We start from the raw sequence: 25592 nt of genomic DNA, 5'->3' as shown, positions 1-25592 counted from the left end.
AGCCAAGTTCACTGCCTCCTCCAGGCCCCAGCCAGTGGGGCGGCGGCAAGGCGGTGCGGGGCCCGGTGGAGGGGGGGTGCCACCGCCCCCTCCCAAGCCCCGAGCCCGGGCTGGCGGTCTCGCCCCTTGATCTCGGTCGGCCCCCGTCCCCTGCAGCGTCCCCTCCCCGGCGGAAGCTCGGAGCCCAATTAATTGAGTCAAAGGCGGGAGGGCCGGGCCCTGCGCGCGGCGGCCGGCCCCCGCCCCTCCCGCGCGCCCCTTTTCCCGCCCTGGGTGGCATCTCCTCCGCCGGCCTCCGCAACGAGCCTCTGATTAATGAGGCCCGGCCGCCCCCGCCCCGCCGCGCCCCGCCCCGGCCCGGGCCCCCCGCGGGAGGGGGCGGGGGAGGGGACGGCGGGAAACGCGGCCCCGGGAGAAAGGGGGGCGGGGCGGGGGCGCGCGGCCCGCCCTCCCCGCGGCCCGCGCCCATTGGCCGTGCGCGCCGTCCGTCGGGGGGCGCGGCGCCAATGCGGGCGGCGGGGCGGGGCGGCCGCGCCGTGTGTGCCTGCGTAACGCCGAGTCACATGTTGTTTTGCTCTTCTTAGTTCAGTCACTCGGTGCGCGATGTGTTACTCACTGTGCGGCGGGGACCGCGACGAGCCCGGGTCGCCGTTGGCAGCGGCAGCAGCAGCGGCGGCAGCGGCAGCCCCGGCGGCGGCGGCGCGGACCCCGAGTCCCCGGGCGCACCTCGGCGCCCCGGAGCGCAGCGCGGCGGCGGGACCCGTGCGGCCGCGCGCGCCTTAGGCTCGGCCCCGCGGCTCGGGGACCCCGACTCTCGGCCCAGCCAGCGAGTCCCCCAGGCGCCGCCCGAGAGCCCGGGAGGCAGCGGCCGCGGGCAAGCCGGGCCGCGGGGAAGGGGGGGCGGCGGCCACCGCCCGCACCGGGCACCTTCTGGGGCCCCGGATCGCGGAGGGCGCTGCGCCACCGCGCGGGTGCCGGCCCCCGCGGGGCCTCCCCGAACCTTCCCCACCTCCTGGGCCCGAGGGGCGCGGGCCCCGGCGGGCGAGGAGGAGGTGGTGGGGAGCCGCCCGCGCCCCCCTGCGCTCCGCCCCCCCCGGCCCCCAGCCCCCGCCCCCGGCCCCTCCAAGCCGGGCCGGGCGGCGCGGCCTGAAGCGCCCGCGATGGCGAGCCCGCCGGAGCACGGGCCCCCCGGGCCGGCGGGCGGGGACGGCCCCAACCTCAACAACAACAACAACAACAACAACCACAGCGTGCGCAAGTGCGGCTACCTGCGCAAGCAGAAGCACGGCCACAAGCGCTTCTTCGTGCTGCGCGGGCCCGGCGCGGGCGGCGACGAGGCGGGCGCGGGCGGGGGCCCGGCGCCGCAGCCGCCGCGGCTCGAGTACTACGAGAGCGAGAAGAAGTGGCGGAGCAAGGCGGGCGCCCCGAAGCGGGTCATCGCGCTCGACTGCTGCCTGAACATCAACAAGCGCGCCGACGCCAAGCACAAGTACCTGATCGCCCTCTACACCAGGGACGAGTACTTCGCCGTGGCGGCCGAGAACGAGCAGGAGCAGGAGGGCTGGTACCGCGCGCTCACCGACCTGGTCAGCGAGGGCCGCGCGGGCGCCGGCGACGCGCCCCCCGCCGCCGCCGCCACCTCTGGGTCCTGCAGCGCCTCCCTGCCCGGCGCCCTGGGCGGCTCGGCGGGCGCCGCCGCGGCCGATGACAGCTACGGGCTGGTGGCGCCCGCCACGGCCGCCTACCGCGAGGTGTGGCAGGTGAACCTGAAGCCCAAGGGCCTGGGCCAGAGCAAGAACCTGACGGGCGTCTACCGCCTGTGCCTGTCGGCGCGCACCATCGGCTTCGTGAAGCTCAACTGCGAGCAGCCGTCGGTGACGCTGCAGCTCATGAGCATCCGCCGCTGCGGCCACTCGGACAGCTTCTTCTTCATCGAGGTGGGCCGCTCCGCCGTCACGGGCCCCGGCGAGCTGTGGATGCAGGCGGACGACTCGGTGGTGGCGCAGAACATCCACGAGACCATCCTGGAGGCCATGAAGGCGCTCAAGGAGCTCTTCGAGTTCCGGCCGCGCAGCAAGAGCCAGTCGTCCGGCTCGTCGGCCACGCACCCCATCAGCGTGCCCGGCGCGCGCCGCCATCACCACTTGGTCAACCTGCCCCCGAGCCAGACGGGGCTGGTGCGCCGCTCGCGCACCGACAGCCTGGCCGCCACCCCGCCCGCCGCCAAGTGCAGCGCGTGCCGGGTGCGCACGGCCAGCGAGGGCGACGGCGGCGCGGCGGCGGCGGCGGGGGCCGGGGCGGGGGCCGGGGCGGCGGCGGCGGCGGCGGGCGGCAGGCCGGTGTCGGTGGCGGGCAGCCCCCTGAGCCCGGGCCCGGTGCGCGCGCCTCTGAGCCGCTCGCACACGCTGAGCGGCGGCCGCGCGGGCAAGGCGGCGCTGGCGCCGGCAGGGGGCGGCCTGCAGCACAGCCGCTCCATGTCCATGCCCGTGGCGCACTCGCCCCCGGCGGCCACCAGCCCCGGCAGCCTGTCGTCCAGCAGCGGGCACGGCTCGGGCTCCTACCCGCCGCCCCCCGGCCCGCACCCGCACCTGCAGCACCCCTTGCACCCCCAGCGCCCCTCGAGCGGCAGCGCCTCGGCCTCGGGCTCCCCCAGCGACCCCGGCTTCATGTCCTTGGACGAGTATGGCTCCAGCCCCGGGGACCTGAGGGTCTACTGCGGCCACCGGAGCAACACGCCCGAGTCCATCGCCGAGACGCCCCCGGCGCGGGATGGCAGCGCGGGTGAGCTGTACGGCTACATGACCATGGAGCGGCCGCTGAGCCACTGCGGCGGCCGCGCCTACCGCAGGGTCTCCGGGGACGGCGCCCCGGACTTGGACCGAGGGCTGAGGAAGCGGACTTACTCGCTGACCACGCCTGCCCGGCAGCGGCCGGCGCCCCAGCCGTCCTCCGCGTCCCTGGACGAGTACACGCTGATGCGGGCCACCTTCTCGGGCAGCTCCGGCCGCCTGTGCCCGTCCTGCAGCGCGTCCTCTCCCAAGGTGGCCTACCACCCGTACCCCGAGGACTACGGCGACGTCGAGATCGGCTCGCACCGCAGCTCTAGCAGTAATCTGGGCGCGGACGACGGCTACGTGCCCATGACCCCCGGCGTGGCCCTCCTGGGGGCGGGCAGCGGGAGCTGCAAGAGCGACGACTATATGCCCATGAGCCCCACCAGCGTGTCGGCCCCGAAGCAGATCCTGCAGCCACGCCCCGGGCCTGCCGCCTTGCCCCCTGCGGGGCCAGCGGTGCCCACGCCCGCGTCGGCAGCCGGCAGGGCCTTCCCGGGCACCGCGGGCGGCTACAAGACCGGCTCCCCGGCCGAGAGCTCCCCCGAGGACAGCGGGTACATGCGCATGTGGTGCGGTTCCAAGCTGTCCATGGAGAGCGCCGACAGCAAGCTGCTGCCCAACGGGGACTACCTCAACATGTCCCCCAGCGACGCGGGCACCGCGGGCACCCCGCCCGACTTCTTCTCTGCTGCGGGGGAGACTCTGCGGGGCGTGCCCGGCTACTGCTACAGCTCCCTGCCCCGCTCCTACAAGGCCCCCCACGCCTGCCACGGCGACAGCGACCAGTACGTGCTCATGAGCTCGCCCGTGGGCCGGGTCTTGGAGGAGGAGCCGCTGGAGCCGGCCCCCGGCCCCGCGCAGGCGTCCAGTGCCTTCCCGGCCGCGGTGGCTGGCAGCGGCCACCCCCAGCCACCCCTCCCCGCCGTGCCTTCGCCTGGGAGGCCAGGCGGTGGCGGAGGTAGCCGCCCCGACGGCTTCCTGGCTCAGCGCTGCCGGGCAGTGCGGCCCACGCGCCTGTCTCTGGAGGGGCTGCCGGCCCTGCCCCGCATGCACGAGTACCCGCTGCCCCCCGAACCCAGGAGTCCAGGCGAGTACATCAACATCGACTTCGGGGAGGCCGGCGCGCGCCTGTCGCCGCCCGCGCCCCCGCTCCTGGCCTCGGCCGCCTCCTCGTCGTCGCTGCTGTCCGCCAGCAGCCCGGCCTCGTCCCTGGGCTCCGGCACCCCGGGCACGAGTGGGGACAGCCGGCAGCGCTCCCCGCTCTCCGACTACATGAACCTCGACTTCAGCTCGCCCAAGTCGCCGCAGCCGGGCGCCCAGGGCCGGGACCCCGTGGGCTCCTTGGACGCTCTGCTGTCCCCAGAGGCCTCCGTGTACCCGCCGCTGCCCCCTCGCCCGGCCGCTCCCTCCTCGGCCCTGCAGCCGCCACCCCCGCCGCCCCCACCGGGCGAGCTGTACCGCCTGCCTGCGGCAACCACCTCCCAGGGCCCAGGCGCGGCCTCCTCCTCGTCCTCGGGCACGGGGGACAACGGTGACTACACCGAGATGGCCTTCGGCGTGGCCGCCACCCCGCCGCAACCGATCGCTGCGCCCCCGAAGCCCGACGGTGCCCGCGTGAGCAGCCCCGTGTCCGGCCTCAAGAGGCTGAGCCTCATGGATCAGGTGTCGGGGGTCGAGGCCTTCCTGCAGGCCGGCCAGCCCCCAGACCCGCACCGGGGGGCCAAGGTCATCCGCGCGGACCCGCAGGGGGGCCGTCGTCGCCACAGCTCCGAGACCTTCTCCTCGACCACCACTGTGACCCCCGTGTCCCCGTCCTTTGCTCACACCCCCAAGCGTCACAACTCGGCCTCGGTGGAGAACGTTTCTCTCAGGAAAGGCAGCGAAGGGGGCTGCGGCGGCGGCCTGGGTGGGGGCGACGAGCCCCCCTCGTCGCCGCGCCAGCCCCCGCCGACGCCGCAGCAGGCGCGGGCCTGGACGCCGGCTCAGCCCGGCTGCAGCCTGGTCGGCTGTCCCGGGGGCAACAGTTCGCCCATGCGCCGGGAGACGTCCGCCGGCTTCCAGAATGGCCTCAACTACATCGCCATCGACGTGAGGGACGAGCCGGGGCTGTCACCGCCCCTGCAGCAGCACCCACACGGGCAGACGGGCGACAGGAGCGCCTGGGGCCGCACCCGGAGCCTCGGGGGTCTCATCAGCGCCGTGGGCGCTGCCAGCCCCGCCGGGGTGTGCGGGGGGCCAGGCCCCGGTGCTCTGCCCGCGGCCAACGCCTACGCCAGCATCGACTTCTTGACGCATCACCTGAAAGAGGCCACGGTGGTGAAAGGTGAGGGCCTGGGGGCGGGAGGAGGGCGGGCTGGCGGGTCGTCTGGAAACTGCTTCCCTTCGGGGGTACCTTGACCTCAGTGCCCAAGTTCTGGCACAGGGTTCTCACTTTGTTTTGCGTTTGGCCCAGTGTCTGTCTTTTCCCAAAGACCTCGCGAGAGCGCTCAGGTCGCCTTTGAGTTCAACAGTGAGTCTTCCGACCTGGGAGACAGATCTGTTTTCTTTGGCCCCAGAGCCCCCCTCCTCTTCCCGTTTGTGAACACCTTGCGGGGGGGGGGGGGGGGGGGTCAGCCACTCCGCCGGGAGGTGGCCCAGGGGGTCCTCCCATCTGTGAAGTGGGAAACTTCTGCTGGGAGGGGGGAGGGACCCGCCCACCCACTGGCGGCTCCCAGGCCCGCGGACGTCACCTCTCTCTTTGTTTTCCTGGAGCCTGGCCGGCCTAATTCTTGCTGAGCCTCAAAGTTTAGAAAAACAGGCCGAAAGTTGTTTAGGAAACGAGCATCCATTTTGGCTGGCCGTTGCAGGGAGCCCTGAGCCATTTCAAGTTTACGTGGGGACCGTGGGAGCATCTCCACCAGAGACGTGCCTGTTCTCTAGGGGGCTGAAAGGGTGATGCTTCTGAAACCCAGGTCTGGAGCTTGAGCCCACCTGGGCATCACCTGGAGAGTCTGAGGCCAGGGCGCGGGGCTGGGTGAACCCCCGAGATCCCCACGCGGTGGGTCTGGGCTGTGGCTCCCGTGCCTTCCTAAGAAGCTCCGCTGTTGTGCTGTGCTGCGGCGGGAGGGAAGGGGAGGCTGACTGGGGGTAGAGTTGGGGGCACTTGCCCCAGCTAGACCACTGGAGCAGGTCTGAGAAATGACCTGGGGGGTCAGCCTAGGTAGGCGCAGTCAAGGAAAGCGACCAGTGGGCGGAGCCCAGCCACCAGCATTTTCCCTGTTGCCCAGGCGATGAGAGTCTGGACTTGAGAGAAGACAGTGAAAGATGCCACATGGGTGGTTTCAGGAGCGGGCAGCCCCAGGGGGTGGCGCCCAGTGTGGTTACTCCCCGGCTCCTCGCAGATCCGCAGGGACGGAGGTGTGCTTGCCTTGACCTGGTTGTCTCAGACCCCGAATGAGAGGGGGAGGAGAGGTGGGAGGGTGGGCTCAAAGAGTTCCTTAATTTTATAGCTGCTTCCGTGCAGGAAGATAGAAGCGCTATGGGAACCGCGGAGGACAGAGTAGTGAACAGTGCTCAGATGCTGGCCTGAGGTCAGCAGTCTGCCGGGGTTGCAGGGTGATGATGGGCTCAGCATGGGGATCTGTACACCTTGTGTTCTGAAAGCAAACAGATGCATCTGATGCGGGGTAAATCCAGCATGTGTTTTCTCGAATCCATGGGAGTTAAAGTTACAGCTGGGTTCAAGAGGGTGGGGACGTATGCACCCCTGTGGCCGATTCTTGTTAACGTATGGCAGATACCACCACACTATTGTAAAGACGTTATCCTCCAAATAAAATAAATTTAAAGAAGAAAAAAAATTAAAGTTATAGCTGTAGGGTGGATACCCTGTTATTCTCATACAATAGAGGGAAAGCGATTTGCTTTTTTTCTAAAATCATGGACTACAAGATGAAAAGAGGCACAGAGAACTCTCAGGGACGCGGCCCTGCGGCATCTAATGACGCAAGTTGGAAGCCGTCAGGATGTGCCCCGTAAATGGTGATGCTCAGCTGAAGGTCGCTTTTCTTGGAGGCACTTAAGCCCTACAGGTGCGTCTGAAAAATTGCTGGTGTGTCTGGGAGTTGAAGGATTATTAGGTGCCGTCCAAGACACAGGCTGGATAAACACAGCAGCGTAACTAGACTTGACTGGGGGAGAAATCCGCAGGCACAGGAAGGGGTATAGACCAGAGTGAACACCAGAGTACATCTTGCTGAAATCTGATTCTCATCAGAAAAAAACAGCCTGAGAACACAACACCTTTTACAGCCTCTGGTAGAGCAGAGGCAGGAAAAACCCGGAGTGGATTGAGGAGGTTCTCGCAGTTAGCGGAAGAGTGAGCTGGAGTGTGTGCCTCCAGGCCTGAAGGAATCCAAGGCCTTTCGGATAAAGTAGATACATTCAGAAACATGATTCACTGCTGCTATAATGCCCTTTTCAGAAGAGAGAAACTTTTAAACTGCAAGAGATAAGTTTAGCGAGAGGCCTGGTCTGGCTTGTTTTGTCCCCTATTTCCCACCAGTATAACATTCCTCTCAACCTATAGGATTCAGGGCTCTGAAATCAAAACAGCTTGTAAATTCTGTGGTCACTGAAATCGCTTTGGATTGCCGTTTGTCCAAAGTCTCTGTGAGTGTTATGGTAAACACCCTTTTAAGAACGGGAAAAGACTATTTTTAAACAAAATAGGTAACTACAATTGATCCATTGTGTCCAAACCATATTATTTTTTTCCTTTCTTTCAAAAAGGCCTACACGCTAAATGGATTTCTGGTAGACTAATTTGAGCACAGAGAACAGTGGCCTAGGGAAGAGGAGGCTCTCGTTTTGATTAACGGGGTGGGGGGTGGGAGCGAAGCTTCCTTGTGTTTCTGTGGAGCCAGAAAGAAGCGTCCACTTTTATTTCACTCCTGTTTGCGCAGAGACATTGGTTTGTGATGCTCATAAATAAGAAGTTCACAGGAGATAAGTGTTCTTTGAGAGCATGATTTATGGAGGGAAGACTTGCAAAGCATTTCTTTGAAGATAAAACGGAAAGTGCGCTTCCTGAGTGCATGGGGTGCATTGCCCTGAGCCTCAGCAGTGGCTGTGTTTCCACACTCAGCTCCTCGGGCTCCGCGTGGATACGCTCCGTGAGCTCCACGGAGTCGGAATCGTTCGGGGTCGCGTGGGCAGTGTCTGGCGTTTGGATAAGCGGTGACAAAGAGTTAAGGTTCCAGCAACGTTTCCTGCTTGGATGTTTCCAGTAGAATTGGGGCTGGGGGTGGAGTTTCCGTGCTGGAGCCAATTAAAAAGTTAGTACCCCTTAGATTGACACCCAGACGTGTGTTTATGTCTTTGTAGGTTGTCCAGAGAAGATGAAATTTTAACTCTAAATTATGCATCTCACTTGGGAGCAGGGAGAAGGTACTTATCCTGTGCTTTGTGGGTGTGTTTGTGGAAAAGTCTAAGCCATCTTTACGGTGTTGTTTGGGAACAGACCTGCTGCTGCTGAATTTACTGAGCATTAAAGCCGCTTTTTAAAATTAACTTTGTATGTTTGGTTGTTAGGATTATAGATTGTCCTATACTGTATAAGCTATGCTATTTTAGTATTCCTCTTTAGTGAGGTTTTTGTTCTAAAATTGGTGTGTGTGTATGTACAAGGCAGATTAGATAAGAATTACCCTGAAAGCATCTGTATTTAAATTTGTTTGATAAAAGGACTATTTATTCATATCCCACAGAAAGAATCGTGGGATAAGAGAGCAACACCATCATAATTTATGTTTAAAACTGTTGTCTGTTGAAGTCTTCAAGCAGGGGACCTGAATATTTTTAGAACTCCAAGGAGATGGCTTGACAAACCACACACACTTTATTTTCGCTGTCGTGCTTGCTTTTCCGCTTTGGTTGGCCGGCTCTTATCATAATAAGCCAATCATGTGCCCGGCTCCCACCCTGTTCCCAGGAGCAGACAACTAAGGTGCTGATGAAAACACACACAGGCTTTCCTGAATGAAAGTCATGTGACTTGTTCTAGTTCCTTTATGGAAAGAGAAGCCTTTACCAAAACAGTACTTCAGAGAAGGAGGCAGGGCGTGTGGAGCAGTGACCCAGGGATCCGGAAACCAGGTTTCTAGTTGCCGACCTTGCTGAGTCACGTACGAGAGGAGTCCCTCTGTCTCACTTTCTCCGGCTGCAAAGCAAGGCCCTTATTACCCTCTCCTCTTGTGCTCCACGGGGCGGTCCAGGAGCTTGTCCACATCCAGAGGGCTTCAGCTCCTCTAGAGAAGTATGCCAGTAAATCCCGCGATGCTGTTGATGCTTACTACCTTGAAACCCCCAGTGTGTGCAGGAAAGACACTTCTGTTGATGCGTGTTCTTAAATGAAAAACAAACCCCAAAACCCTCATAGTTGTCTGAACGTGGACTCAGTACCTTCCTGAGAAATGCAGGCCTCTTCTATTTGGTTTCACTCCAGTCTCTAAGAGCCATTGTTTACTCCCATCTCTATTTCACTTGAGGTGCTTTTTTTTTTTTTCATAGATAATTATCAATTTGTCATGTAGTAGTGTTTTAAATTACATAGTAGAGTAATAGCGAAGGAAAATAGCATTCTAATCCTGAAACTACATGAGGACCGCACTTTCTGATGACCTTTTATGATGTGGTCATATATTAAGAGAAATTGTCAAGATGAAAATGTGTAACTGGAGTGTAGATTTCTCAGATTGACAGTGTTGGCCCTTCATCTGGAGAGCATCAAGAGAAAAAGAGAACCCTGAAACTTGGAGCTGCTGAGTCATCACTGTTTGACTGCGACTTCGCTCCTCGGGGCTGACTCAATGAGAGTGGCCACTCCTGCGCTGTTTTTGGTTTGTCTGGTTGTCCCAGCTGGTCAGGAACACCTCCAGTGTCTGATTCTTTCATTCTTCCGTGGGCCCACCACCCTCCTGAAAAGGAATTTTAATAGATAATTAATGCTTTATTTTCTTTAGACCTTAGTATTTAAAACGCGTCTCTTTCTGCAAAGAACTTGCAGAAGTTTCAGGACCAGCACGGGGATAATGGCTTTTCTGTTAAGATTCCCACTAATGCATTTTCTGTAGAAGTGGAGTTCCGAGAGCCAGTTAACTTTTGGTATCAGATTTGGCAGGTGGAAAGGGTTTTTTGTTTTGCTTTTTTGGGGTAGAATCGAGTGTTCCCATTTCACCTTAGAAACTTAAGGGAAAATGTACCTGGACTCTTTTTATCTGCTCTGCCAAGTACACGGAGCAGGAAAAACAGCGGGAGAGAGTCCTGCCCCCTCAGCCGCCACGGGGTCTTCGCCAGGGCCCCTGTAGTAGGTGAGTTTCTGTAGACTTTATCTGCTGCAGACATGAGTAGAATGTTTTTCCATACAAGTTGGGGAAGGCTTTTAATGCTGGCATTTTTCATCTGCCGAACAGTTTTCTGAACCTGCAAAATCAGTGGTTATAAACCCGTTACTGATCAGGTTGTAGGTTTCCTGAGAACAGCGCTCTCCACATTTCAGTGCGACGATTCTTTCTGTGTTAAGTTCATCAATTTGGATGTGTTCTTCAAGATGGCAGTGATTATTCTGAATCACTCAAGGCTGAATATTGTAGACAGAGCTCGTCTACAATAGATTTGTAGATTTGTTTCTGGAGAGAACTGGTGAAGTCATCAGTCAAGATCGAGGAAATGCTGAGTCTAGTAATTGCTCCTGACTCTTCCATGTCTTTCTGGCTGGCTGGCGCAGACTTGCATTAACTGTGCGTGGAATTAAAGAGCACAGAAGGAAGTGTGGACAGAGAGAGCTGGAGTCTGTGTTGGAAACTAGCGTTTGCTTTGTGGGTGCAAAGTATACAAGATACGTCTGTGCTTGCGAGGTGGGGGGGGGTCTCATTTAATTAAATTCATTGCATCAGAATGGAATTGATTGAATTCCGCTGAAATGCAATTGGGTTAAAACTTGTAGGCTGCATGTTTACAAGTGTTGTAACAGTCAAGTTAGAGGTTCTGATTTCTTTTCTGTTGGATTAGGAAATGTTAAGTTTGTATCCAGTTGCTTTTACCTGTCCAGAGTCGATCAGGCAAAGGTGTCTTCACGTGTGGCCCTGCATTCTCATTCCAGGGGTGATATTTATGCCCATAGACAGGATTTAGAGAATGCTCTTTGCTTATGGTGCTTAATTTGGAATATTTGGTCAAATATGGTGGTCTATAACATACATTAATGAATGATTACACGCATAGCATTTTGTAAACACTGGGCTTTTTAGTATCAGTTTTGATTAAAGAGTACCCAGCTTTCCATAAAAGTTATTATTTGGGGGTGATGTGTGTGTGCGTATATGTGTTTAGTTTCATAATTTCTCATCCAGTTGTGCTCCAAGAGGCTTAATGTGGATATTTTTTTCATAATTCAAGCTCCAATACGGAATAATAATATTCTCTAATCATGTTAAAACTGTGTGACCTTAAGTATATCTATAGTGTTAACTGTGACTTTAGTCTATCCATTAGGTATTGGTACAGGTAACTTGAGTGAATTACTATAGTACAATGTTAAATTCCAATTCTTTCAATGTGAAAAAAAATAGGTTCTGTATAGAGTTCATTATATTAGTGATTTTAATAATTATCTTAAAATCCATATGTATATCTTAATATAATGACTTATATTTTTACATAGAATCAATGCATAATCTTTGATATTTATAAACGTGACCTAGTACTTAGTGCAAATTCAAAAGTCCTTACTTATATCTGCCCATTTTTTTTGCCTCCAAATTATAAGTTTAACTGGTAATGCCCAAAACTTGAAAAGCAGTGAATGAGGCTGAAAGTTTGCTACTAAAGCTGAGATGATGAAAATGCAACCGTTATTCTGGTCAGTGTTGAAAGATAATTGCATGTCCCTCTCTCTCCCCTTTCAGTCAAAAGAAGTGTTAAAAATTCAAAGAGTAGGCTTTTTGTCATGTTATAGTGTTCAGAGGTTTTAATACCTAGAGTCTCACGTGATACTCCAAAAGCCCTACCTCAGAGCAGAGCTGCCGGGGTCCCCGTTTTTGGAATAAGGAGCCTGCAGCTCAAAGAGTCCCAGCGACCTGTCTCGGAATCCCGGAGCCAGGACGGGTGGTGGTGGGTTGAACCTCGCAAAGATGCCGTCTTACCACCTGGCTGCCGGCCAGTATGTCCCGTCTTCTGCGGGCCCTACACGCTGTCTGCTTGGGAAGTTCATTTGCTGTAGTGACCTTGGGGTTTTCTGTAGACTCGCCTCAGGCAGCTTTCAGGTTAACAGCTGGGTTGTTACTTCACTTGGTGATACTGAATCTCCCTGTCTTTTCTTCCACACATTATTCATTCAAGTAAGATGGGTCAGCTAAGCAGGAAGACTGGATGATAAAGGAAAGCACCCTCATTTTTTTTTTTAAATATATTAAAAAATTTTTTTCCCATTTTTGTTGGCCTGTAATTGACTGATAATGTTGTGTTAGTGTCAGAAAGCTCCCTTATTTTTTAAAATGGTTCCCACACCCGCCAGATTGAAGAGCTCAGGATTCAATATTATTTCAAGGCTCTGGTGGTGTTGGTGGGTTTCAGAGTTGAATTGGATTGTTGGTTGGTCATCTGTTCTGGGGATCCCAGGGTGTCTTCCTGGACTTCCAGTGACCTGCAGAGTGGACACCTGTATTCCTCAGCTGTCTTTGTTTTCATGAAACAAACTGTATATCATGTCTGACAAGATACCTCCCCCTTGCAACACCAAATGCTTGAGATGAGAAGTCTCTCCACACAGTGTGGTAACAGTCAGGGAAAAAAAAAAAAAAATCCAAGGTTGCTTTGAGGAAAAGGGGTGGAGAACCCTCAGGTCTGATGAAACGCATTTGAAGGTTGTGAAAACAGAGGCCAGGGGAGGTGGGCATCTTCTGCAAGGTCACTGGTTTAATTAGTTGGTAGCAGTGTTTGTAAACATTCTCAGGAAGGAATGGGATGTTCTGTGTCTCTGCGGGCTTTTGTCTGGTGATGAAGACCTTGCTCTTCCGACAGGGCCTGCCCCCTCTGGGATGAGACATTGTCTGTAGAAGTGCTATTTACTAGTCTTTATTTATTTTGGAGCCTCTCAGGAAATTGCTTCCTGCATGCGCTACGAGGTGTGATGGTGGACAGAAGCAGAGAAAGCAGACACTTAGATGAGGAAGCAGCTTGGAATCAGGGTGATGGCCCAACGCCCACGTGGGCAGCATCTCCTGGGGGTGCAGAGGGCAAGGGCTCAGCGGTCAGTCAAACTCATGTGCTTCCTTGTAAGAAAAAAGAGAGAGAGAAGGAAGAAAGAACGTTCTTGGGGTAATTCAGATCAGAAGACCTCTACAATCTGGGACAACATAGGTCCTTTTTCTTTGTTGGTGGGTCACCTTGGTCCACTGAGCCAGCATCTAGTGGGTCTGTGGTCTCCATCATTCTGTGAGGGGTCCTTAAGATGCATTCCTTTTCTAAGTGAAATATCATATACTCCTCATTATGGATAAGTCCGTTAACAGTTTCCTAAGAAATGAGCCATCACTCTGTTGGGTGATGAGTCTGTCCGAAAATGAACAATTTTAGAATTTGCCTGCGGACCCTTCAGTGGTGCTAAGAGGTGATCTCCTCCAGAAGGGATCATTTCACCAGTGCCTTTCTTGGTTTTGAGATTTTTTTTCTTTTTTTTTTTGAGGAAACAAGTGTATTTACTTACCTTCATTGTTATAGAATGAGAAATGATTTTTCAGAAGGCGCTGTCTTCCTAAGGGTTGACTCTGAGCCCCCTTCAAAAGGCAGACAGGAAGATGTAAACATATGTAACAGTTCACACAGCCGCTCTCCATGCTCGGAAGAAAGGGTGGCCAGGGCTCTGCCGCCTCGCGCCCTGGGGAGTGGTCAGGGCGGTGTTTACACGAGCTGTCAGTCTCCCCAGCATCTGAGCAGAGACCACTTCCTTCCTGGCAGACGCAGCCTGGGGGTCAGGCGCCTGCTGTCAGGAGCGTGTGCACCAGCGATTCCCGCAGCATTGCTGTCACCCGGCGCGGGCTAAACAGGCTGGGAGTGAATGGAGTGATGAAACTGCCCCTTGGGATCTGATGGAAGCTGAGTTCAGGGGCCTTGTCTTGGGGCGCTGGCTCTGGGGAGCACTTCCCCAGTTAGGTGGGAAGCGGATGGCAATCGAGATGCGCGTGTTTGTAAATCAAAGCCGCAGTGTCTCCCTGGAGGAGGTCTGGCACCTCCCCTGAAAACCAGCCCTCCTGTGAGGACCCGGGACGAAGCGCTGGCTGCCCGGCCCGGTGCTGGTGCCGGAAAGCCATGGAACGTGGAGGCTGAGGTCAGTGACCGCGTCACACCATGGAGAAGCCCCTGACCTATCCTGGGAGGGACACACCTGTTCCCTGGCCTGCCAGGCCCAGCGGAGGCCCCACGTGGTCCCTGCTGCTTCCCTCTCATAGGGCTTCCGGAGACCATGGTGGGTGGATGGATGGATGGATGATGGGGGAATTGAGAGGTGGGGGAGAAGTTTTGAAATTAGGCCAGGATGCTCTCCCTAAATTGAAAGACTGTGCAGGTAGTGTTTTAGAAACTCCAGGCAATAAGCAGGATTAAGCAGGGAGTGAATTAGAGGCTGTGGTACAGGTTGACTTTGTTTGAAGATGAGGGATGGGGGGCTACAGCCCAGAACCCCTGAACTGCTAAGGCAATGGGAACGCCTAGAAAAGGAAAGGGGTCTGTTTCTTACACCACAGCCTGCATGCATTTTTTCAAAGATAAATTGTTAATGTGATTTGTGGTGGTGCCATGCTTCTGTTTTATTCTTATATGATGTAGGTACTTTTAAAAATTGTTTTCCAGCATGAAAGAGACCTAAAATAACACTTTCCATATTATGCAAATGAAACGGAAAACAAAGCCATAGACTACTCATAAGCTCTTAACTCATAAGCTCAGTTATATTTATACCAAATTTTTAAACAAATATCTAATCAAATATTTCTATCAAATAGGCTTGGCAAAACTGCTACAAGGAACTCTTCTTACTTCACCAGTTAAACTTTTAATAAACGTACAGTTCAGTTGAAAATATTTAGATGGATTTTCGCCAAATATCTTAGTAGCAAAACTGCAGTATCTGTTTCTTCTTTTCTTTCGAATATTATAAAACAGGAGTGGACGTTTAGCTCAGTCCATTTCAGAAAACCCACCTTAACTGATTGAGTAAACAAAAAAAAAGTAGACTTTAATGGTGAATGATGTGAATATTCAATATGAAATACCGCCACACTCCCGTAAATAGCATTCATGGATTTTGAAACATTCTTTCGATTTCATTTATTTTGACGGCTGTTCGAAATGAGCATTTTCTCTCCAAGGTTAAAGTTCACGTTGCTTCCAAGCCGACAGACGTTGTGGTGTTGAGGATTGAGCCCGGAATCAGGGGCAGAACTTCATGCCCGTTTACTTCTTGCTTCTTACCGCAAGCGGTTTAGCCTGTGGGTCGTGCTGGTTTATGAGCAGACTTGGTTCCAAATGAAATATTGCACCCTAGTAAAATGCCCACGTTTCCCCGGCGTGGAGCGAGCGTTTCATTCAGCCCCTAGAATAATTCTGGGTGATGAGCGTGCATCTTTGCCACTTGAGTCTGTGGCCGTTCAGCTGGGATGCTCAGAGTTCATCTTTGCGTTCCTGCTTGAGCCGTTCTTGGCCAGAGACACAGGATGGACCGTTGCCGCTGGAAAATTCTAGTGCAATCACAACTTAGAGTGCCTCCCCCCGCCCGCCCCCTCTGCTCCCCTAACACACTCACTTGGAGTCCATCCAGGGAAGTGGAATTTCCACATCAGTTTTCTTCTCTGAGGACCCCCGGGTTTGATTCTGCTGCCAGCCCCTCTGAGCTCTGGGCCGTCTAGCCTCATGACTCCCAGCATCACTCCATGTGTCGTCTCTGCCGTCCAGCCCCAGAAACTTCGCTAGGTCCCTGGATCCCTTCCCCTGCCTTCTGAGTCTCCGCTTGCCCACAACTCCTGCTGGAGAGAGACGCTCCCCTGCGGTCCGTGCGAGGGGCAGCTGGACCCGGGCATGTCCCGGTCCCCTGGCCCTGTCGCTTGGAGCTGAGGTCATGAGTGCGCGGTGTGTTCAGGGCTGTGGCTGTCCGTGAGGAGTCAGCATTTTGACTTCAGTTAATATTTTTCTCATAAACGATCTGTAGACGTTTCACATAATCACAATTCTATCTATAGGTCAGGCTTCAACCTTGCTCAGTTTTTAGACGTCCGGATGCTTTCTAAGGCGAGTTCTGTTTTCTTTAGGCACGCCTGAAACTGCTTGGCACACCCTGACTTGAGCCTTTTTTAGAAAGTGTGTGTTTTATCTGTTTTTTTTTTTTCCCCCTCAAAAAAGCAAGCAAACAAATGACAGGAACTTCCTTTCAGGGGCTCCTGGGAAGAGGGGAAGGTGGGCTTGGGAGCAGGAGAGACGGAGGCTGGGGAGGGTCCTTCTGCCTTCAGATTTCAGATTCAGCTAGCTTGCTGTGTGCATGCTAAGTTGATTCAGTCGTGTCCCCGACTCTTTGTGACCCCATGGGCTGTAGCCCGTCAGGCTCCTCTGCCCATGGGATTCTCCAGGCAGGAATACTGAGTGGGTTGCCATTTCCTCCTCTAGGAGGTCTTCCCGACCCAGGGCTTGAAGCCACGTCTCAAATGTCTCCTGCCTTGGCAGCCGGTTGCTTTATCACTGGGGCCACCTGGGAACAGAGATGCAGATCGCGACATGCTGTGTACTTTAAAACTCTGTCACCCATTTGAAAAATACCAAAGTGCAGGCTGGGATGAAAGAGGTTTGGCTTCCAAGTGGAAAAACCAACAAAAAAGAAACAACCACCCCCCCCCCCCAAAAAAAAATGACAAAGGTACCGAATCTTCAAGCCTACCTTGAGGACATAAATCTGATATTGACGTGTGTTCAGAGCATGAAGTAATATAGGTGATGACAAGTGTTCCCGAAACTAAACAGGGGAGAGGCGGGCAGAAGGTGAAGAGGAGGCGAGGTCGGGGGTGTTTACGGGGAGAGTCCGTGTGGGCTGTGACTAGAGGGGCAAAGGCCCCGGGGCAGAAAGTCGCCGGTGTGTCCCAGGGCCCGGAGGAGACCCGTGCAGCCGGCCAGGAGCGAGCAGAGGGCGCTGGGGACCCCCGGACAGCCGCCCGTGACGTGTGGCGCCTGCCGTGAAGACTGTTACTGCCCAGCAGCACAGGCAGAAGTTCCGTTGCTTTGGACCCACATGTGCAGCGTTTCAAAAGCTTTTCCTCTCATTTCCCCAGAGCATCTTTTTTTCTCCCACTTAGCATGGTCTGTGTCACCTCTTGACTTTCTCAAAGATCGTGCATCACAGGCGGAGAGACCCCAGAGTTCTCTGGGGCGGGGAAGCTGCTGCGGGGTCCCTGGGGTGGGGAGGGCCGAGGGGGATGGGGGAGGGCCGGGGGTGGGGTGGGGGAGGGGGACGGGGGAGGGCCTCGGGGGACGTGGAGGGCCGACGGGGGAGGGGGACGAGGGAGGGCCTGGGGGGGGGACGGGGGAGGGCCGAGGGGGATGGGGGGCCGAGGGGGACAGGGGAGGGCCGAGGGGGACGTTGTCTCAGGGTGAGCAGTGGCGCCAAGGGCCCCGTGTGCAGCCGCAGAACCGCCTACTCCGCTGCGCAGACGCGTCTGGAAGCGCCTTAGGATTTGTAACACATGTTTAGTAGGCCCTCCAAGAAGAAGAAGCCCCTGTTTTTGTTTTTTAAAGGGACCACCCGAGAGGGAAGGGGTCCAGCGGTCGGTGGGCCCCGGGGAGCCTCTGCCGGGCGGTGGGGAGCGGTGCTCCGGGCGGCTCAGGCTGCCTGGGGTTCAGTGTCCCCTCGGTACCCGGGACCCTCCTTTGCAAACCTGGGTCGGTCACTCCCTCCTCCCCAGGGCGTCCATCCGCCAGGTGTGCCGTCCTGAAAGGAGCCCCGGCTCAGGCTCTGCAGCAAATGGGTTTCCTTCCTCAGCTGACTGGGAAACTAAAGGGGTAGATAAGCCAGTATTACCTCTATTTCTTGGAGATGGGACCCGAAGAGGAAAGCGCTGGTGGGGTGATTTTGGAGCTGAGGGTGTCAGAGCCCAAGAGAAGCTAGTGAGTCACATGGGAAAGACCCTCCCCTCCTTTCAGCCTGTCTTTCAGGAAACCGCATGCTTGATGCATAGTCTCATGTGTGGTTCTTTGTAACTTACTTGACTTTTAAGGACTTAACATGGATTCAAGTCTATCTTTGGAATGTAGGCGGAGTTTTACTTAATTTTTCTTAAATGCGTAAGAAAGCAACGGTCTGAGTGAAGTGTCTTAACGAACCTTGCCCATTTGAACAAGAGAAAAGCAACAATGTCGTCCTGATTATTTATTTCATCTGTATTAGTCGTTATTTCTTCCCTTAGGGGCTGCCATGACATCATCCTAGACTGGAAGGATGAAATTCCGTTTCCTCTGTCAAGTGTATATCTTAGGAAACAACGCTTACGCGCGTGGGCCTCTTGATGTCTCTGGTTTATAAAGTTGCTCCAGAGAATTTAGTGGGTAAGGGATCCCGGCAGGAGGCTGCGTGTTTGTGTGTCGGGAGTTTTGTGACCTGCGCCCGGGGTCTCGGCGGGGGACATGCGGCCAGGGGCTGTGTTTCTTTCTCGGTGTCTGCCTCCCAGGCCCTGCAGGCAGACGGCACACGTAGACTCGGAAACAACTGGATGCATGCGTTGTCTCGTCAGATCCGTCGGACACGTCTGATGCGTGGGCAGGTTTACTCTTGTTCCTCTCAGTTACGGGTCAGGACACCGTGAAGCCTCCTGTTCAGTTCACGTTCAGTTCGATACAACAAGTAGAAATTGTAAAATGGCCAGCTGCCCTCTACGGATGATGGAGGAAATAAGTTATTTTATCTTAATTCACGTAGAGCGAGTGTCACAAAATCGCAAAGCTGTGAAGTGTGACGAGGCGGAAGGGATCTGCCGGGATGGGGCATCCTTGTCTGCGCGATGCTCTGCTGGGGGGAAGGGCCTGTGTGTGTAATCTTGGGGCATCATTGTAGTCACGTGTGTCCTTTTGATTCCTGAAGAGGTGGGTAGGAGCCACCTCCATTCTCGGGAGTCGTAGAGAACTCCCGCCCAGCCTTTGGAGCCCAGGGATGTGTTCACATCGATGAGCACTTCCTTTTACTGTAAGAAATGTCTTTACACTGAGTTGATTGTCTTCCCCGTGTTTTCTCTGTGACTCTTCAGCGGCTTGGGACGCTGTCTTGGCGTGCCTGGGTGTGAGTTCCTGCCCTCTGCCTTCTCTCCAGGGGAGAGGGGAAGGGGAGCGGGTTTGTGATCACGGCTGTCCCAGCTGGTCCCGTCTGTGTGCCGTCTGGACAGGACTGGGTGTCCTCCGTCTCGCGCTTGCTGTCCTCCCCCCGGAGGCACCTCCCTGCTCCGTGTCTGACAGCTGGCGGCCCTGGGCCCTCCAGGAGGGGCCGGGGGCCAGGGTTCCAACTTCAGGCTCCCATGGCTCTCCCGAGGGGCCCGGGTGAGTGGGGTCCCTCCCAGCAAGCAGGTGGAGGAAGAGCTGTGTGGAGGTCAGGCTGTGCCGGGGCTCCACAGGTCTCCCAGCAGGTTTGCCAGCCGAGGCTCCAGTTCTGAAGACATAAAGACACTGTGGCCCGTGGGCTGACGAGGGTACCCGGCAGCTTCACCTGGCCGGCCAGGCAGCTGATGTCTGCAGGTGAAGCCGGGCGGGGCGCGGGCGGTCATCTACAGACCAGGGGGTACTGGAGTCTGGGTTACCCCGGCCCCTCTTCCCTGGGAAGGCGTGGCCATCAGCTGCTGTCTCCCCCACCCTTTTTTTTTGTTTGTTTGTTTCCAGTAAACGAACCTGATAAAGGTGGTCTGAAACTCCGCACCTCCCACTTTTTGTTACTGAAATTTCAATCAGGTACTTTCATCAGGCTGTAAGTGGCTCTCATCAGCCACAGAGGAACTGAGATGTTCGTCTGCATTGGGGGGCGCGGCTGTGTGTGACCCCAAGGGAACCGAGGTCTTGGGCCCCGTGGCCCACCTGGCGGGGGCCTCCGCCCAGACGAGCGGGCCGTGCCCGGGGTGTGCAGAAGGCGCCTGAGCAAGGCATTCTGTGCCGCGTCCGAGAACGATCGCTTCAAACAGCCCGGACTTACCCCCCGCCCCCCCCAATCAAAAAACAATCCTGCTTCTGTTCTGCTCCTTTCCAGTGAAAACAAGTTTATTCATTTTTTTCCGGGAGCTGTTTGCCCGCGTGTTTGTGCATTCATGGCCTGTTTACTTGCTGCCCGAAGCTGCAGTTGCTGGTGACGTCACTCACGGGTGTAGGTTTGAATGAACCAAAGGCCACGATGGCAGATGTGCCCCGAGACTCCGGAGCGTGGGGCTGCCTGGCTGGGGGCCCGTGGCCTCCCCTCTGTAGGCAGAGCCTAGATCTCAGCCTGAAGGCCGGGTGGATTCTTCCCCCAAGAAAGGGAGCCGGCCGCCTGGTCAGGGATGTGTTGTCGGTGGGAGATTGACCCACAGTCTGGATGCCGAGACTGTTGAGGCCCCCGCAGTCTGTGTCCAGTGCTGGAAGACGGCTCAGGTCACTGGCTGGGGGGTGGCGGTGGGTCAGGATATGTTCCCCCTTTTTTCTTTAAATCCTTTTTTTTTCATATGATAAGTCTTTCACGGCTCCTATTTTTAATACATTCCCAAGTTTTTGCACCATCCTTAAGTATAAAAAACAGAGTTTCCGATTCCTGAAGGTATATCTTTTTAACTATACTCATAAGTATGTTTCCTATTCAGTGATATTTTAGAGGGGGTTTGAGTTGTGTTTGGCATAATTTCAGATTTCTGGAAAATGTTTATTTCAGTTTCAATAATAAAAACAAAATGAATCAAATTATAAAACATAAAAGACCTAATAGAAACTCTTAAATATTTAAATACCCGAAGGAAAGAACAGTTCATTTGAAATGTTATGTAACAACAGGATATTTGGGGATGGTTATATTTTGAATAAATTGTTATTCTACATTCCTTTCACTTTACAGGTAGGTAGGTTTAGTCACTAAGTCGTGTCCAACTCTTGCGACCCCATTGACTGTAGCCCGCCAGGCTCCTCTATCCGTGGGATTCTCCAGGCAAGAATACTGGAGTGGGTGGACATGTCCTTCTCCAGGGGATTTTCCCCAGTCAGGGATTGAACCCGGGTCTCCTGCATTGCAAGCAGACTCTTTATTGATAAGCCACCAGGAAAGTCCTTTATAGGAAAACTGTAGTATCTAGGTTTGATATATATATAGTTTCCACTTTATGAAAAAAGTATAGTATTTAGGCTTGAGAACTTCACCTAGACATGGTATTAACATTTTTATAGTGTACTTTAATAATACAGCTAAGGGAAGAATTGTACCATTCATTGCATAGTTGGAATTTTAATGCAAGTTCTATCATTTGGTCCAAACTAACATTTATTGTTTTCGAGGGCAGACACGTAATACTTAGAGTTGCATTTTCAAATGACCCAAGAAAGAGAAGAGATTTGGACCCTTTTTGAGTTGCAGGTCTAATGTATGTAACTTCCTTTCGAGTTGAAAGAGCAGTACTGTAGGATATATTTAGTTATAATCCGATTTATTCGATTCTGCTGTTATTCATGAAACATCGAATAGACGCGTAAGGAAAACCGCTTCCAAAAGAGCGTGGTGGCTTCATAAATGACTGTGACTTGCTCCCTCCTTCTCAGGAGGGTCTGTAACAGGATAGCAGGCTGTACGTGGAGGAATCAGACCTCGAAAGCACATAAGCTTGCAGGTAGTTTTCCAAGGGGCTACCTGCGAGGTGTAACACACAGAGGGAGATGCGTTGTAACTCGCACAAATTTACCCTTCCTTCCCCTCCTCATCGTCCTCGTGTTCTGGGGCCACGACGTCTCTGTCACCCTCACTCAGCCCCACCGTTGAGGATGAGAAATGGGGCTGCGTCTGAGTGGGTGACCAGGGCCACATTCTGATAAAACTTCATTTCCAGAAACGGGCAAGGGCCAGGTTTGGTCATGCGTTGCTGACCTCTTCTCTCAGGAGAAAGTGACCACTCCTTTCTCCTGGGCTTCGGACAGTCCTGAGTCCCTTTTGTGCTCCTTGAGAAGATTTTTATTCCGCTTTTGTGCCTGTAGAACTGACACCAACCAAGTGGGCTTTGGTTTCTGTTGAACTCATCAGCGCTTCGTGAAGGACTTTAACAGGCACGCGCTGAGTATCGGGTAGGAGGTGGTCCAGGCACGCCAAGCGGAGATCCACCATCTGCAGGGTTCCGTCTCCTGGGGGAGTTTACAAACAGCTGATGGTCGCATGTAAAGGTTTAGGCTCCAGGACCCAAAAGGAGTCCTCCTGACTCCTCCCCGAGGCCCTCCCGTCTTTTATTTGCAGAAAGGGGCAGCCGTGTCCCCGGTGCTGCAATGACGAGACTTCTGGGAGAAGTTAAGGATTATCCTTTCTTGCTGATTAGCTCCGAGGCGGCTGGCAAGTCACGGAGGCTCCCGCATCTGGTTTTACCTAGGAAAGACCTCACATTTCATAATTTATAAGAGAAGGGTCTGGGCTTCCCAGGCGGCGCAGCAATAGAGAATCCACCTCCCAATGCAGGAGACATGGGTTCGGTCTCTGAGTCGGGAAGATCCCCTGGAGGAGCAAATGGCAACCCAGTCCAGTACTCTTGCCCGGAGAAATCCACGGAGAGAGGAGCCTGGTGGACTACAGTCCACGGGGTCACAGAGAGTGGGACGCGACTGAGCGACTGAGCACGCGTGCAGGAGAAGGGTCCGCTGACAATCCAGGGGCGTTTTTGCCTTTTGGGTCTTTGGAGTTGAATCAAGTGCTTAGTCACTCAGCTATGTCCCATTCTTTGTGATCCCATGGACTGTAGCCCGCCAGGCTCCTCGGTTCGTGGGGATTCTCTAGGCCAGAATACTGGAGTGGGTTGCCTTGCCCTCCTCCAGGGGATCTTCCCAGCCCAGGGATCGAACCCAGGTCTCCCACACTGCAGGCGGATTCTTTACTATCTGAGCCCCCAGAGAGTTGGCGCAGAATCAGTAATGTTTATCCTGTCATGCTGGAAAAGTCTTGCCTTGGAAGAGTAGCTTATAGGATCCACACATCAGGCTTTCAAGTAACAAACAGGAAAGGAATGAACACTTAAGCATTAGGACATAAAGCCAGTGCAGGCTACTCACTGTGAAGTTCACCCGAGTTGCTGTGGATAATTGAGAAGGGGGGTGGGATTTGAAGCGTGTTAACAAACAGTCCGGGGTTCCCTGGTGGCTCAGCTGGTAAAGAATCCACCTGCAAGGCAGGAGACCCGGGTTTGAGCCCAGGGTCAGGAAGATCCCCTGGTGAAGGGAATGGCAGCCTACTCCAGTGTTCTTGCCTGGAGAATCCCAGGGACAGAGGAGCCTGGTGGACTACAGTCCTTGGGCTCACAAGGAGTCGGGCACGACTGAAGTGACTGACTCGCACAGACACAGGTGCACATGCAGAGTCTGGGACGCCTGCTGGCTCTCGTCCTCGGTGATGAAGGTCTCATGTGCAGGATTAAACTCGAGCTAGAGGAGAGACGCCTTGTATTAACCCCAGCCTCACGTGAACACTTGGTTGTCTCATCCTGTTTCCTGTTGTGTCATTAACATCAAGTTGCAACTTGATGCCAGGAAATGCCTTTAATCACAAGCATTTGGGATGAAATGATTTTAATTGTCCGTGGAGATGATGAGCTCACCTCCAGAAGGTTCTAGGTCTTCCACAAGTTGGGTTGATCAAGTCACTGACCACACCCGTTTGTCCTGGAAGACTCCATGCTTCCGTATTTTCCTTGTGAGTTTCCCCCCCAACCCCACTTGCAAAGTTTAAGTAACCGTTTTTCTTAGAATCCTTGGCTTGCTTGTTATCACACCCAACCTTACTTTTTTTTTTTTTTTGTATATCCTAAGAGTGTTTTTGCTTTTAGTAAAGTGGGGAGATACTGAATTATCAGGTTGCCTTTTCTAGGAATTTCTCATGTAACTGAAAAGTTTATTTTCTCCCATCATTCCGTGTTTGTCATAAGAAGTCTCAATGAACTTCTAGGACATGTTTGGGCTCCCCAGAGGGTTTAGCTCTTTTTTAATTGTGTTTGCTACTGGAAATATAAGTGTTTATTTTAAGAAGTATAATGTTTCCTTTTTGTCATGCAAACACGTGTCCGTGCTGCCCCTTACTCAGGCCTGCCTGAAAACACTAACCCGTGCGCACCTGCCACCTGGGTTTGCTTTCCTTCTGGTGCACTGCTGTTCACCAAAGCCCTGGGAGGCCCCGGTCCCTCCCCGGGAGGGAGGCCTACACGAGCCCCACATGGGACTCTTGTCTACATCCAAACCCAAATAATCACAGGAAATCACTTTAAAAAGCCGTGAGTCAGAACATGCTCCAGAGTGCTGTTTGAGGTTTTTTTTTCTTTTTTTGCCAGAGCACATTTCCCCGATTTATTTCTGAAAACTTCTCGACCCACCGCTCACCGCATTTTCCACCACGGTGCATGGAATCTGGGAGGCCTGCTTGGTGGTGGTGTGACGTGTGTCCAGGTCCGAGGCTTGGAGGCTCCCCTGCTTGACTCAAGGACAGAGTTTTTCAGTGATATGTTTCCTTTTTCTTTCTTTCTCTAAAAAATAGAGCAAATTGGAGGTGGGCCTTTGCTGACCACATTGTGCTCATCTGCATTCTGGTTGATCTTTTAAATGGAGGAGAAAGGGCGGAATTAGCCCTGGTCCCCAGCGATTTACAGTAACTGAAAGGACTGTATCCGTCACGTGGATGCCATTTGTCACCAGTGACAGTGAAAAGAAGAAGGTGGGCGTGGCTGGGCTGTGTGGTGTGCCTTGTGGAACAGCTTCAGTCTTTCTGCTGAAACTTTTTTTTTTAATCAAGTAGTTCTCGATCGATGCTTCTGTGAATGGGTCTCTTTACACAGGAGTGTCTAAGCTCAGAGCAGTACAGCGTGTAATTATACAACCAGGTCAACGTGCGTCAGTAAGTTTCCACTGTTCCTAGATGCAGTACCTCCAGGAGCAGAGTCAGAATTAGCGTATGTTGCTCTGTGATTGTATTCCTGGGTAGCACGTGGTTCTGGCCACATTTGTTCCTCATGTTACCCCTGCACCCCCTCAGTTCAGAGAGTGTCTCATATCATGATTGGCAGTGTGGAGAGATCAGAAAATTAATTGTTTGTTCTTTGCCTGTAGTAGGATTAACATGGATAATAAAATAAATACAGTTTTGCTGGAATCCATAGTTAATAAAGTTGAGGGGTGATGATCTAGAGGGTTTTTTTTTCTCCCTAGTTGACTGAACCAGGCTAATTTTCACGGGGAGGAGCGATTTTAAGCTTCCCTGGTGGTTCAGATGGTAAAGAATCCGCCCGAAATGCGGGAGACCTGAGTTCGATCCCTGGGTCAGGAAGATCCCCTGGAGAAGGGAACGGCTTCCCACTCCAGTGTTCTTGCTGGGAAAGTCCCCACAGACAGAGAAGCCTGGCGGGCTGCAGTCCATGGGATCGCACAGAGTCGAACATGGCTGAGCGACTAACGCTTTCACTTTCAGAAGTAAATAAATACGTGGCAGCCGTGGACTCAGGTCCTGCTTCTGGCCCCTTC

At 54.4% G+C, this 25592-nt stretch overlaps 1 protein-coding gene across 1 annotated transcript in view; it reads left to right on the top strand.

The window, feature by feature from the left end:
• Positions 1–1155: 1155 nt before the first annotated feature.
• Positions 1156–25592, top strand: part of IRS2 (insulin receptor substrate 2) — a 30426-nt gene continuing 5989 nt past the window's right edge. Inside the window, exon 1 of the mRNA XM_043892059.1 lies at positions 1156–5157. Coding sequence (XP_043747994.1) covers positions 1161–5157 — 3997 coding nt within the window. The 5' untranslated portion in view covers positions 1156–1160. The remainder of the gene's footprint in view (positions 5158–25592) is intronic.

Source organism: Cervus elaphus, chromosome 30, assembly GCF_910594005.1.
Source record: "Cervus elaphus chromosome 30, mCerEla1.1, whole genome shotgun sequence".
NCBI classification, from domain to species: Eukaryota; Metazoa; Chordata; class Mammalia; order Artiodactyla; family Cervidae; genus Cervus; species Cervus elaphus.
The sequence above is the reverse complement of the archived record's forward strand: the minus strand, read 5'-3'. Positions and strand labels throughout refer to the sequence as shown.